Consider the following 13,023-nt stretch of genomic DNA (forward strand, 5'->3'; position numbering starts at 1 on the left):
CCAGCATCTTATACTTTCTTCCTCTGTTCAGTTGTGTTGAGAGGTGAGAGGGGGTTGCCAAGAGAGGTAGAAAGGGATACTCTGTGTAAACTGCTTTACACCGATGATGAACTGCCTACATTGATATCTAGTAACATTATGCATGCCACACATGCATAACTTTGTTCTAGGGTGTCAAATCCAGCCAACTACCTAAGAGTGAGAACAAACAGGTTTGTGTGTGTAAGTTACTATGGGTATTCATACATTTAAAGGCATCATTCCCAGTCTTAGTGCCCAAACAGATGTCTACCCAAAACTTCAGTACACTTAGAGTAGTAAAGCTAAGATAGGCAACATGCTAAGATCAGTAACCAAGTTCTGACAGAGATTTCAAAAGAATAAAAGTTTCCTTGGCTATGAAACAAGTGGTTTTGGGCTTTGTGGCATGACATGCTTACTTAGAAGGTATTCTGCTATTCAAAAGCCTTTGAAGATGACTGGTAAATCAGGCCATTTCGCTCACGTTTCACAATTAAGCCACCACCAGAATTAAATACCATTTCCTACATACCTAGGACAGGTTTATTTTTTAATTTGTGTCCTTTCCACCTAAATCTGGAATTTCTGATCTAGCTATAGCCCTGTCAAACTTGAGATTTTTGGCAGCTTAATAAAGTTAAACATTTTTACACTAGAAGACACTTAAAGTTTTGAATATGAAGAGTGGACCTGGGCTGTAGTCCACGAAAGCTTATGCTCTAATAAATTTGTTAGTCTCTAAGGTGCCACAAGTACTCCTGTTCTTCTTTTTGCGGATACAGACTAACACGGCTGTTACTCTGAAACTTCTGGACAAGTGATTTTTTAATTATTTTTTTTTTGGGATACCAGTACAATGACTGTCCCATCTCAGTCTCAGATTAAACAAAACCTTAACATCACAAAAATCTCTATATACTGTACATTTAAAATATTCCAAAAGCCCAAATTAAGCATAGCAACCAAACAGGCCTTTTTAGAAAGAGCTTTCCTCTCCCCTCATCTTAGTATGGTCACCAGCAATGTTCACACACAAAGTCAGCATAGCAGTTGCCTGCAATGAATTCTACCTTTAGCTCAGACCTTCCCAAGCTGTGGTCCGCAGAGAACTTGGCTGGTCACATCACACTGACTTTTCCTCCTTATTCACAGCTACAGTACAACCTCAGTGTTATAAACACCTTGGGAAAGGAGGTTGTTCATAACTTTGCAATGTTCTTAATTCGGAACAAAACATTATTGTTCTTTCAAAAGCTTACAACTGACCATTGACTTAATACAGCTTTGAACCTTTACTATGCAGAAGAAAAATGCTGCTTTCCATTCATTTTTTTTAGTAGTTTATGTTTAACACAGTACTGTACAGTATTTGCCTTTTTTATTTTTATCTCTGCTGCTGCCTGATTGTGTACTTCCAGTTCCAAATGCGGTGTATGGTTGACTGGTCAGTTTGTAACACGAGTTCGTAACTCTGAGGTTCTACTGTATTAAACTGCATTAAAAGCCAGCTAATACACCTCTACCTCAATATAACGCTGTCCTCGAGAGCCAAAAAATCTTACCGCGTTATATTGAACTTGCTTTGATCCATCGGAGTGCGCAGCCCCGCCCCCCTGGAGCACTGCTTTACCACGTTATATCCGAATTCGTGTTATATTGGGTCGCGTTATATCAAGATAGCGGTGTATACACCTCTACTGCAACGTGCCCGAGTATGGGGGAGAAGCAGCCCATGAGACAATTTCTGTATTAAAATATTGCACATGCAATGGAACCCCTCATCCCTTATATAGTTAATGGATTTATGAGGCCTCCAGTGCATAAAAGCGAAACTGTTAATTTCAAATCTAGGCTTTGTCTACACTGAGGATCTGCCCTAGTTACAGCCACCAGGGCAGCTAAGTGCACACCCTGGAGTAGCCAGGCAAAGTTGCTGTTATGACACTATTTGCTCCAATCCATTTTACCTTCATTTCAAGCAAGTGGCACTGATGCCATAGCTTGTTCACAAAACTCCAAGCTAATTATTGTATGAACAGATTGTTTAGAGAACTAGCTATGGTAAAGGACCACTGTATGCCATTTATTTCAGAGCAGAATGTCATTTTCAAAAGAAAAAAAACTAAGCATAAATAGACTGAAATCAGATTATTTAACGTTGGAATATGAAAGATTTTATATTTCTGATACGGACTCAGAGTCTTTCAGGTCAGAAAGGATCATCCTAATCATCTAGTCTGACCTCCTGCACTTTGAGGGTCACAGAACCTCACCCACCCACTCTTGCAAATAGACCCCTAACCTCTGGCTGAGTTACTGAAGTCCTCAAATCATAATTTAAGTACTTCAAGTTACAGAGAATTCACCATTTACACTAGTTTAAACCTGCAAGGGACCCTGCCCCATACTGCAGAGGAAGGCAAAAAAACCCTAGGGTCTCTTGCAATCTGACCTGGGGGAAAAATTCCTTCCCATCCCCAAATATGGTGATCAGTTAGACCCTGATCATGTGGGCAAGACCCACCAGCCAGACACCTGGAAAAGAATTTTCTGTAGTAACTCAGAGCCCTCCCCATCTAGTGTCCCATCACCAGCCGTTGGAGATATTTGCTGCTAGCAGTCACAGATTAGCTACATGCCATTGTGGGCAGTCTCATCATACCATCCTCTTCATAAACTTAGCAAGGTCAGTCTCGAAGCCAGTTTTTCCCCCACACTGCTCCCCTTGGAAGGCTGTTCCAGAACTTCACTCCTGTGATGGTTAGAAACTGTCATCTAATTTCAAGCCTAAACTTGTTGATGGCCAGTTTATAGCCATTTGTTCTTCTGTCCACATTGGCACTTAACTAACTCCTCTGTTTCCCTAATATTTATCCCTTTGATGTATTTATAGAGAGTAATCATATCTCCCCTTCTTTGGTTAGGCTAAACAAGCCAAACTCTTTGAGTCTCCTCTCATAAGATAGGTTTTCCATTCCTCGGATCATCCTAGTAGCCCTTCTATGCACCTGTTCCAGTTAGAATTCATCTTTCTTAAACATGGGAGGCCAGAATTGCCCACAGTATTCCAGATGAGGTCTCACGTGCCTTGTATAATAGTACTAACACTTCCTTATCACTACTGTAAATACCTCACCTGATGCATTTGAGGACTGCATTAACCTTTTTCACAGCTGCATCACATTGGTGATTGGCTCATAGTTATCCTGTGATCAACCAATACACCCAGCTCTTTCTCCTCCTCTGCCACTTCCAATTGATATGCCCCCAGCTCATAGCAAAAATTCTTGTGGTTAGTCCCCAAATGCATGACCTTGCACTGTGCACTATTCAATTTCATCCCAGTTCCATTACTCCAGTTTACAAGGTTGTCCAAATTGCCTTGTATGATATGCCAGTCCTCCTCCTCATTGGTATGATCAGTGTTGCTACATGTTCCACCCAAAAGATGAGAGAGGGTCAAACATATGGCATACATGTCAAGAGTCATCTGTGTCACGTGCATCTTATCTGCAAGACAATTCAGTGCTGCCATGCCACAGAGTGTGTGCCACAACACAACTAATAAGACTTCCTACAAGCAAACATGTGACATAGCTTCATGGACATACATTCAAGCCACAAAATGCCACAAAAACTTATTGCATAAGAATGCAGTGAATAGTAGCCAGCCATACTGAGTGACTGTGTAAACAGGTGGCATTCCCACTGCTTCAGAAGAAATCCACATACCGTATGAGGTCAAATTCACCCCTTTCTTGGTAATCTTACTGGTAACTCAAACAGAATATGAAACTCAGTCTAAGTTCTCTCTCCAATTGCAGCTCTTTCTGGGGTTTGACAAACCCTGGAGGACTTCCCCGTCTCTACCCCTAGTTCCCTGTATGAGATGCAAGCATCTACTCTGACTGGTGTCACATCTGCCTTATCAGCTCTATGCAGGACTCCAGAACCCCTGCTAACAGGGTAGTCAACAGGACAGCGCTTATCCCTATATGGGGTTACAGACCTTGCCACCCTGTTACAGTCTGGATACAGTTTTCTATGTTAAGTGTTCAGACACCACAGAGATAATAATGGTACAAATGCCTAAATAGAAACATTATTTGATATTATAACTATTAATAGGATAAACTAAGCTCCAGGTACAGGATCAAGATTTGTGAAAGAGCCTGATCTGGTAGAAGACTGGTGGACCCCACACGCATGCAGATTTTCACATAAGCCAGTTAATGTCATAAGAGAGGCATGTGGCCAATTCTGATTAGCCTGTGTAACTGAGAATTACACTCCAAAACAGAAACAGTTTAGAGACCTACTGTACTCTCCTGTTACATTAGTGTTTGGAAAATGCTTCTGTTCTCTGTAGTTGATTAACCTACAGCCTTATCTAGTTCGGAGTGGAGGATTGTTTCCACAATACAAACTAACAAATATTAATCAGCCAGAGCGAGCCCTGGAGTACTTACATCACTCTTTCTGAACTTTGCTTTCAAGCTCTTCATGTTTATCCCATTCAGCTTTCCAAATCTGAGTTTTTTTCAACACCTAGGCAAAACAGAAAGGAAAATAAGTTTCTAACTAGATACCACATAGGTTCACTAGGAGCCTTATTACATTTTTAAAAATAGATCTTTGACTTAAAAACAAATCAAGAAGTATCGGTTATTTTTTATTTTCCAACATTATTTAAAATTAACAGCATTTCAGAGTTTCCTGAAGTTTAAGTGGCACAAGCCCAACACTGACTAAATTCCTGCTGAGCAATAAGTTTGTATTTTGTAATACTAGTAATATCTTGGCTAAAGAGGACCACTGACATGCTCATAACAGGTAACATTTGTACAAGCCTAGGTTATTGTCAAAGCAACCACTTGTAAGGTGGGTAGTGGGAAAGAAACTGTAGGGAAATATGCAAAGTCATTGAATTAAGGTTCTTGCACCCAACCCTAGCACACATTCTGGGACAATGTCAGAAGCATCCTCTATCACTCTCAAATATATGGAGAAGTTCTGTACAAATATCTCCACTCATAGTTTGTCTACACATATGAAAACAAACGTAATGGGAAGAGAATAGCTATTGGGAGAAAGAGTAACAGACTCCTGAAATGAACAAAGTCATCTAAGTAACAAAATTCCAACATTTCAACATCTGTTGAAAACTTACAAAACATGTTTGTGTTATGTTTACAGAAATAGTCTGTCCATGTATTTTTGGAGTTTTAGCTGCCATGCAAGCTCCTACTGAAGGAACAATGTAACAGCAAAGAATATTCATATGCACAAAGTTCTGTTTCTTTCTAGCAACTTCCCCCTCCAAATTAGAATAAAGAAAAAACATTCCCTATTGAAGTTCAGAGTCTAGTCAAATAAATGAATAGCTATGAATATACGTCCCTCCCCTAATTTCTATAGGTTCACTGTATGAAACTTCATGAGACTCTAGACTCCAGTTTGATAAAGAAAAAGAAGAAGAAGAAGAAAAAAAAAACACACACCAACAACATTCTTTCATCGCATCAGTTAAGTTAAAGTGCCAATTTATTTTTTGGCAAGCAAGTTAAAATGACCAAACTATTGTACAAATTAAGATTTAATACACACTCACATGTAGTCTTTCAAAATGGTATCATATAGTTTTATCAACAGTTACATTGCAAGAAGGTGGTATATTTGGGTTTTTTCCTGACTTTCCACAATACCACACACATCATACTACAAACCATCCTTTTGAACTAAGCACAGCTTTTAAATCACCAGAGCGCTCATGAAGATATTTTAAAAAAACAAACAACAACAAAAATCACATGAATAAGCTTCCAAAAATATCTCACAGACATGCCAAGTAGGTCTGTAGGTGGGCCAATTCCTCTCCTTCCCCCAAAACAAATTAACTTTCTGTAGAAAGTTAAAGTAACACCAAATCTAATTAAAGGACTCAGGCATGACTAGGTAGTAGTTCTGCAGGCAGAACACTGACTCACTTGTAATACAAGAACAAGGGGACAGTCAATGAAACTCAAAAAGCAACAAGTGTAAAGAGTGACCTCTACAGAGGTGGAAAAACAATGGACTTGAGCTCCCACTCCCTTTTGGGGGGAAGGGGGAGGCGTGGCAGGCGCTTCTTTATGAAAGACATAGAAGTCCTGAAAGGTTTTTGCAAAAAAAAAAATAAGTAAGGGGGAAACAAAACTCATTTTATTTTGCAGGTGCTGTCTAGGCAGGAGGATGCTAAAATGATGGAGAATTAATGAGAGGGTGACATGTCATGGGCCAACCCAGAGAGTGAAAGTCAAGCAATTTTATGGGGAAGGGATTTTGTATTGTAATGTTTAAGAACAAACAATTTTATTTTTGTCAAATCCATTTAACTTGATTGACTCTGACGAAAGGCAGCCTCTGTCAAGATCAAGCAACCTCACCTCTCCAATGAAGGAGTCAGAGCTCTCAACCAACATCTGAGACTTCCTAAAGGTCCTCCAGCAAAACCAAGGAAGAGCAACCATGACTTTCCTGGTATTTCCAAGGTAAAAAAACAAGACTTTCACATGTCAGGCCTTCTTTATACATCGAAGTGGGGAGGGGGGTGAAGGAGGTGGCAGGAGCCCAATGTTTTAAAAGTCCTTTGCAGATGATCACTTTTAAAATGGATATAAAGGTGTTATCTTTTATTTAAAAGCCTCTGGAACATATCACCACAAGATCTCACTGAAGCCAATAGTTTAGCGGGATTTAAGACAAATTAAATACTTATCTAAGTAACCAGACTGTTCAATTATTCCTTTAAAATAATTTTAAAAGGACTAAAAACAAATGTGCATGCATCAGGGCAAAGAAATCACCAAGCAGAGATTTAAATCAACACCACAGCCACCCAGAAATAAAACCTGCCCTTATGGGCAGGCTACTATACAATTGTCTGCTACAGGTGTGTTCGGAGTTTTTTGCACCTATATCTGAAGTAGCTGAAGACAGGATGTTATGGAAGACAGGGTAACCGACTAGATGGACTAGTGGTGAGATCCTCTATGGGAATTCCTGAGTATGCAGCCACTTTGTCTGCAGAACTGGGCCTTATGTAGGACTTATTATACAATCCAATTAGCAGCTGTCATCAACAAGCTTTTGATGGGGTTTTTTTGCGCGGGGGGGAGCTTCCTGTTGGAGGCCAACATTACAACTAATTTTTTCCCACAAGATTCATCAAGATCACATGTTGCCTACAGTATGTGCATTTTATATACTTATGGCATTACCTAAATCCACAGCAGAATAAAATTTTTGGTGGGATGCCAAAAAATTGGGAGTGGGGGAGGGAACCAACCACCCCACAGATTCCCAGGTTTAGTGTTGTTCATGACCCACATACTCTAATCTTTTCATCAGAGACAACTAAAAACAAACATTAAGATTAGAATTTGTGCATCATAATGCTCATGATCCCTCAGCAATAGAGAGACAAAAACCTGTAAAACAACAACTGGCTTTTGTTTCCTCTTACTAAGGTCTACATTCTCAAAGGGAGTAACTATTGGAATTAGCACAGAAGAGGTCAGTGTCCCAATTCAGCACATCTTTATGACACAGATAAAAGGTAGTTCCTCTAAGAACATACTGCATTACTGTTGTACAAGATACAGGCACATCCACTGAAATTCACAAATGAGCACTGCTCCACGACCTTTCAAAACAGTATTTCACAGGTGATACAGACGTACTAACAAAGATCATCTTTCCAATCCATTTATCAAATAGAGCGTACCAGTAGTTCCCATTTTAGAGCAGATGAAATAATAAATATTGAGCACTGTCAATTTGTATCCACGGCATCTTAGTAAAATCAGAGCGTGTAAATCCAAAAGTTCAGCAGGCTAATTCTGGTTAAAAGCATCCGATTGTAAGTTCAATTAAATACACAATACTTGATCTGTAGTCCCTTTAGTATAGAATTAAAAAAATATTAACTTTTAGCAGTACATACTAAAACCCCAGCAAGGTTCACTGTCAACGTAGAAATGCCACAATTTTACAATAAGGTGCAGTAGGATAGTGGTAATCTGAGGCCCCGATATTTCTATATGTATGGTGTTTGAACCTAAAATTCATACAATTAAGTATTAAGGTTTAAAAAGTTACTAGGGCAAGCACTCCCATTGATTTATATGAGGGCAAATCAAATCAAATAGCCACCCTAGGCTTATATTTTCCCCCAATTAAAATTATATTAGAATCAGAGCCAGGTCTTTCAAACAACATTGAATTAACTCCTTGAATGCCCCTTGAATTCAGTGAAGCAACATAAAATGGCCTTAGGGCATTCTGTATGCTCTTCGTTTGGGACACTGAAAATGACTCTTTGCTGCTAAGGCTCATTGCCCTGAATGTCTAACACCAGAGGGGTTAAATATTGGAGAGAAACATCAGTATATTTCTGTAAAGTAGAAGATGTAAGTTCTAGTGTCACATTCAGTTTTTCTACCAAGTGATATCCCCGTCTCTTTCCGACCACATTTGTATCCAATTTATGACATTCCTATACTCACAGCACAATACTAATCTCAGAATTAATTCTCAATTAAGGGGATGGAGATTAGATGAATGCAAAGTCGGCCCACCTATTAGGAAAGGCTACAAAACCTTCATATCTGATAAAGCTTTTCCAGCATAGCCAAAATGCAGTTCACAACTTCAACCAGTCCTCTCTTTCCAACCTCACTCTCCCCCTACCTCAAGGAGAGATTTCCATCAGCCGATAAAGGAGAAGAGCCAGAGACTCAATGAAGAACCTGCATACCGAACACCCAGCAGGGATCCTCCTTTCCCCAATAATGCTTCAGGTGATAATTTTCCTCCTAGGCCATGAATTCAGCTCTCATTCCCAGGAACAAACTCTGCTGGCAGTTAGCGTTACTAGCTGTGCAAGTGACTGTGGCTAATTAACAGAGCGACTATTCTACTGCCCACCTCAATACCCGTGCTTGTCACATCCTTCACACGGTCAAGCTCCGCTGACCCAGTTAACAGGAACACTAATGCCCCTCACAAACCTGGGTTTCTTCCACTGCCAGGGCCACTGGGCCAATGGGAGGGCTTAGCTTTCATCCATACTCTGAGCTGCTTTTGGTTACCATACCATACAAGCTGGCACCATACTGAAAGATACCTCCAGCACTTTCCAGTCTACTAAATATCTTGTTACTTCCATCATATTCAGCATCATTTCCCTCCCCGGTCTATGGCAGAGAACCATATGCCATCTGACAAACAATGGAAAGCGTTACTATACCATGAGTGTATCAGCGTGGCTCAGTTTTTCCATCTAAAGTAAACCATCTTTCTGCTTACATCATTTGAAAAGGCAACTGGAACAAAGTGATTTTAAACTTCATGTACCTAGAAAGACAATTCGTGTCTTGGTTAATCTACTTTTACTGACTATGAAAACACATTGAGAAATTCACTGTGTGACTCAAGGACTACTCAAGACAGGGAATGAATGATTTGTACACAGCTAATCCTACTTTAAACAGAATCATAGACATCAGACACATCAGAGACCTCTGGTGACCTAGTCCCACCCTCTGCCTGTTTAAGACCATCTCCTGTTCGGTCATCTCTGCTTTTAGATGTGTTAAGCAATGTGCACTCAACTTCCCTTTGGAGATTTTTGCCACTCAAATACATCCTACTGTTGGAAAGCTTTTCCCCTTGATATCCTCCTAAAATTCTCCATTGTTTCTCATTCTCCTAGCTATAACCTGTTTTAATAAAAAAATTCTCTTCCAACCAAGGTGCTTACAACCATCAAGCATTTTTTGTAATCATATCGCTGTAGTCACCCACCCACCAGTAAATGTCATTTCAACAAGCTTTTCATTTTCTCCCTCACGGGGTGCACAGAGAAGGGCTGTTTTCTCTCCCTTTACAGAAGAGGTTGAGGGTTGGCCCCCTACATCCACCAATCCCCTTTAATCCATAGCTACATCAAGGGATTCACCACAGAGAAGGACCATCCACATGGAAATCTCTTACCACCAAACTGCCAACTGCCACACAGCACCCAAGCCTCACCTTGACAACCACTGCCCCTGAAACAGCCCTCAGAGGGTGAAGAGAGGTTATGAGAGTGAACCCACGTAGTTTACTGCCAACTCTTTGTAGTCACTCACGTTGCTTTGCCCCATGAATCTAGGGTCAGGGAGAGTCCAGCCAGAACAACAGCCACAGCCCCTCCCTTCTTACAACTCAGATCTTCCCCAAGTTTCTACAGATGAATGTCTATAGGGTTGAGAGGAAGGAGCAAGCATACTGCAGTGCTGGTTCCTCTTTCTGCACTAAGATCCTCAGATTCTGGCTCCTCTCTGCAGAGGCAAGGGGACCAAGGGCCCAGAGTTATTACATTTCACAGTCTGCGCTGCTAAGAAATGCCTCTTTGTTCAGATTCCTATGCTGACAAGCTGAGGTTAGGTATCTTATAGGTTCACCATAGATGTACAATTTTTGTTTCACAGTTCAAATTACTGACTCATTTATTTAAAATCTAGTCTACATTCAATGAATTTTAAGTACTCTCTGTGGAAGCCAGCACAGTAAATCAAACTAGTAAGCCACTGACTCAGACGTTTTATTTTTTGCACAGGTGTAGCTACAAGGACGTAGCTGTATGAGTGCAAACCCTCCAGCGGGAATGCACTGCACTGGTGAAAAAAGTGACTTGTGCACAGATGCAATTTAGCATAGTTTGAAACTACAGCTATAGCGGTACAGCCACACCAGCAGAAACAAAAACAAACAAAAACAAAAAACACACAAAAAACTACACACCCACTGTAGGAAAGAACTCAGTGTTTCAACCCTCTACTCTTAGACCTTGTCTGTAACTTGTAACCGTTTAAAATCTGTTTTTAAGTTGATTCAGCTGATCCAGGTAAGCCACCCCGGATGGATGCCTTAGAAGCCGAATGCTAACCGATTTAAGAGTGTCCACATAGGGTTTTGTGCCAGGTTAACTAAATAAACTAAAATTGTTTTTAAATCCAGCTAGTAGAAGTTGTGTGAACACACAAGGCCTTAGTGCCACCCAATTACTGTAACTGGAAAGAATTATACAAAAGAAGAAAACAAGACCCTTCTTCAGTTTATCTTGTGCAACTGATAGCACTCTAGGTGAAATCCTGGCTTCACTGAAGTTAATTGGAGTTTACTCATTTATTCATTAGACTCACATTTTGCCCTGTGTCTAGTCAGACTCCCCGTCTGGGCAGGTCTTTCAATGCAGAATCAGCAAACTGATTTTTTTTTTTTTTTTAAAGAATAGGAAAATGTAAGACCACAGAAACTGGCAAGGGCAGGTGTAATGATTTCAGTTACTTTAATCTCAGCTTTAGAAAACAAACAGATTTCAAGCTGCTAGTGTCTCTTTCAGTTGGGTATTGGGAGAACAATGATTTTGAGGAAGATGGAGGGGGGGGGGGAAGCGTTTGAGAAAGACTGATCTACTGTACTCTTATCTCAAACCCAGTATATGCTGTCAATCAGAAGCAGACATTAGCCAGGCAACAACGCCTACAGCAGTCCAAAGCCCACTCCTGAGAAATGCTTCATGGTCAGGTGCCTCAGAAGGCCAAGTGTGGCATGGGAATTATGAAAAAAAAATCCTCTTAATTTTGACTAAACACTCTCCATTATGACAGAGGAAAGATGGTCTTGGTTTGAAACACTCTCTAGGACTTAGGAAATATGGGGCCAATACACAGTCTGTGGCATAGCTGGGTATGATCTCAGGCAAGTCATAATCTTTGTGCCCCAATTCCTCATCTCTAAAAAGAACAAAAATACCCTCTTCTTCCCCCTTGTGTCTTCCTTCTCTACTTGGACTGCAAAGTCTTCAGGACAGCAGCTGTTTCTAGCTATGTGTTTGTACAGCACTTTACACAGCAAGTGGATTTGGATTGAGGCATCTAGTTACAAATAATAAAAATAAAAAAAGATTACATGAGCCACAGTTCCACTTGTTACCGTATTAAAGATTCAAGAGTGATCAGACGAAGCAACAGCCCAATCAAGAGCAAGGGATGTAACCAGCAGAGATGTGCCGAACAACCTATTTGTTGAGATAGCAGCACAGAAGGCATTCTGAGAACTGCATCTCACAACAGCTAGTATCTGCTACTTGTTTCCTTTATGATACTTCACATCAGACAACTAATTGCTCCTTAGGGGAGTAAGCAAGCATGAAGCAAGTATAAAGATTTAATCTTAAAACTAAGGCTGTACAACATTGCTTTATGGATGAATGCTGTAAAGCAGCCCAAGAAAAACAAACACCGACATAGGAAGTGTTAAGAAGGGAGGAACGGTATCTTTATTTGTGTGTAAGACACCTGTCAAACCTCACCCTCAAACCCTGTCCCTACCACAAGATGATTCCCCGGAAGGATATTACCCCATTGAAGAAATATTCACACTAAGAAAAGTTTTCAAATATTATACTTTAAAAGAGCTTGCTATATATATATATAAAAAATACACACACACACACTCTCTTTTAAAAGTAGTATATCTGAAAGTAGCTATACTTTCCAGCGTCTGCCCTGGAAGGCATCAACTGTATGAACTAGCAGGATGACTGCCACACCAAGGAAGTAAAACCTGATAGAGAAGGGAAGTGACCTTTATTTTGACTTTCTGAAGCCATTTTAGTTTAATTTGTAGGTATGCCTTGCTACATAGAACACTTAAGAGAAAAGCTCAGCCTGCTATGGAATCAACATCACTAACCCTACAACTAAGTACTGAGAGCACCGAGGGTGGAGTGAACTATACTAACCTGCCAAGGAGGCAACCAACCAACCATAGCAGTACCCTCCATCCTGGCATCACAACCCTAATCCTAGCTGAATGAGATGGGAAGGGCCTGGGGAAGGGCAAAGGGGGGAATAGAGAGTGAGCACATCCCACATTCACCACACAGCTGCAGCTCCTGTCCCACCAGATGGG

General features: G+C 40.5%; 1 protein-coding gene across 3 annotated transcripts in view; it reads right to left on the minus strand.

Annotated features, from left to right (window-relative positions):
• RAI14 (retinoic acid induced 14) overlaps window positions 1–13,023 on the minus strand; it is a 130,206-nt gene that overhangs the window by 112,207 nt on the left and 4,976 nt on the right. For all 3 annotated transcript variants that reach the window (XM_054032257.1, XM_054032259.1, XM_054032258.1), the window contains exon 2: window positions 4,491–4,569. In XM_054032257.1, coding sequence (XP_053888232.1) covers window positions 4,491–4,526 — 36 coding nt within the window. In that variant the 5' untranslated portion in view covers window positions 4,527–4,569. The remainder of the gene's footprint in view (window positions 1–4,490; window positions 4,570–13,023) is intronic.

Source organism: Malaclemys terrapin, chromosome 6 (assembly GCF_027887155.1).
Source record: "Malaclemys terrapin pileata isolate rMalTer1 chromosome 6, rMalTer1.hap1, whole genome shotgun sequence".
NCBI lineage: Eukaryota > Metazoa > Chordata > Testudines > Emydidae > Malaclemys > Malaclemys terrapin.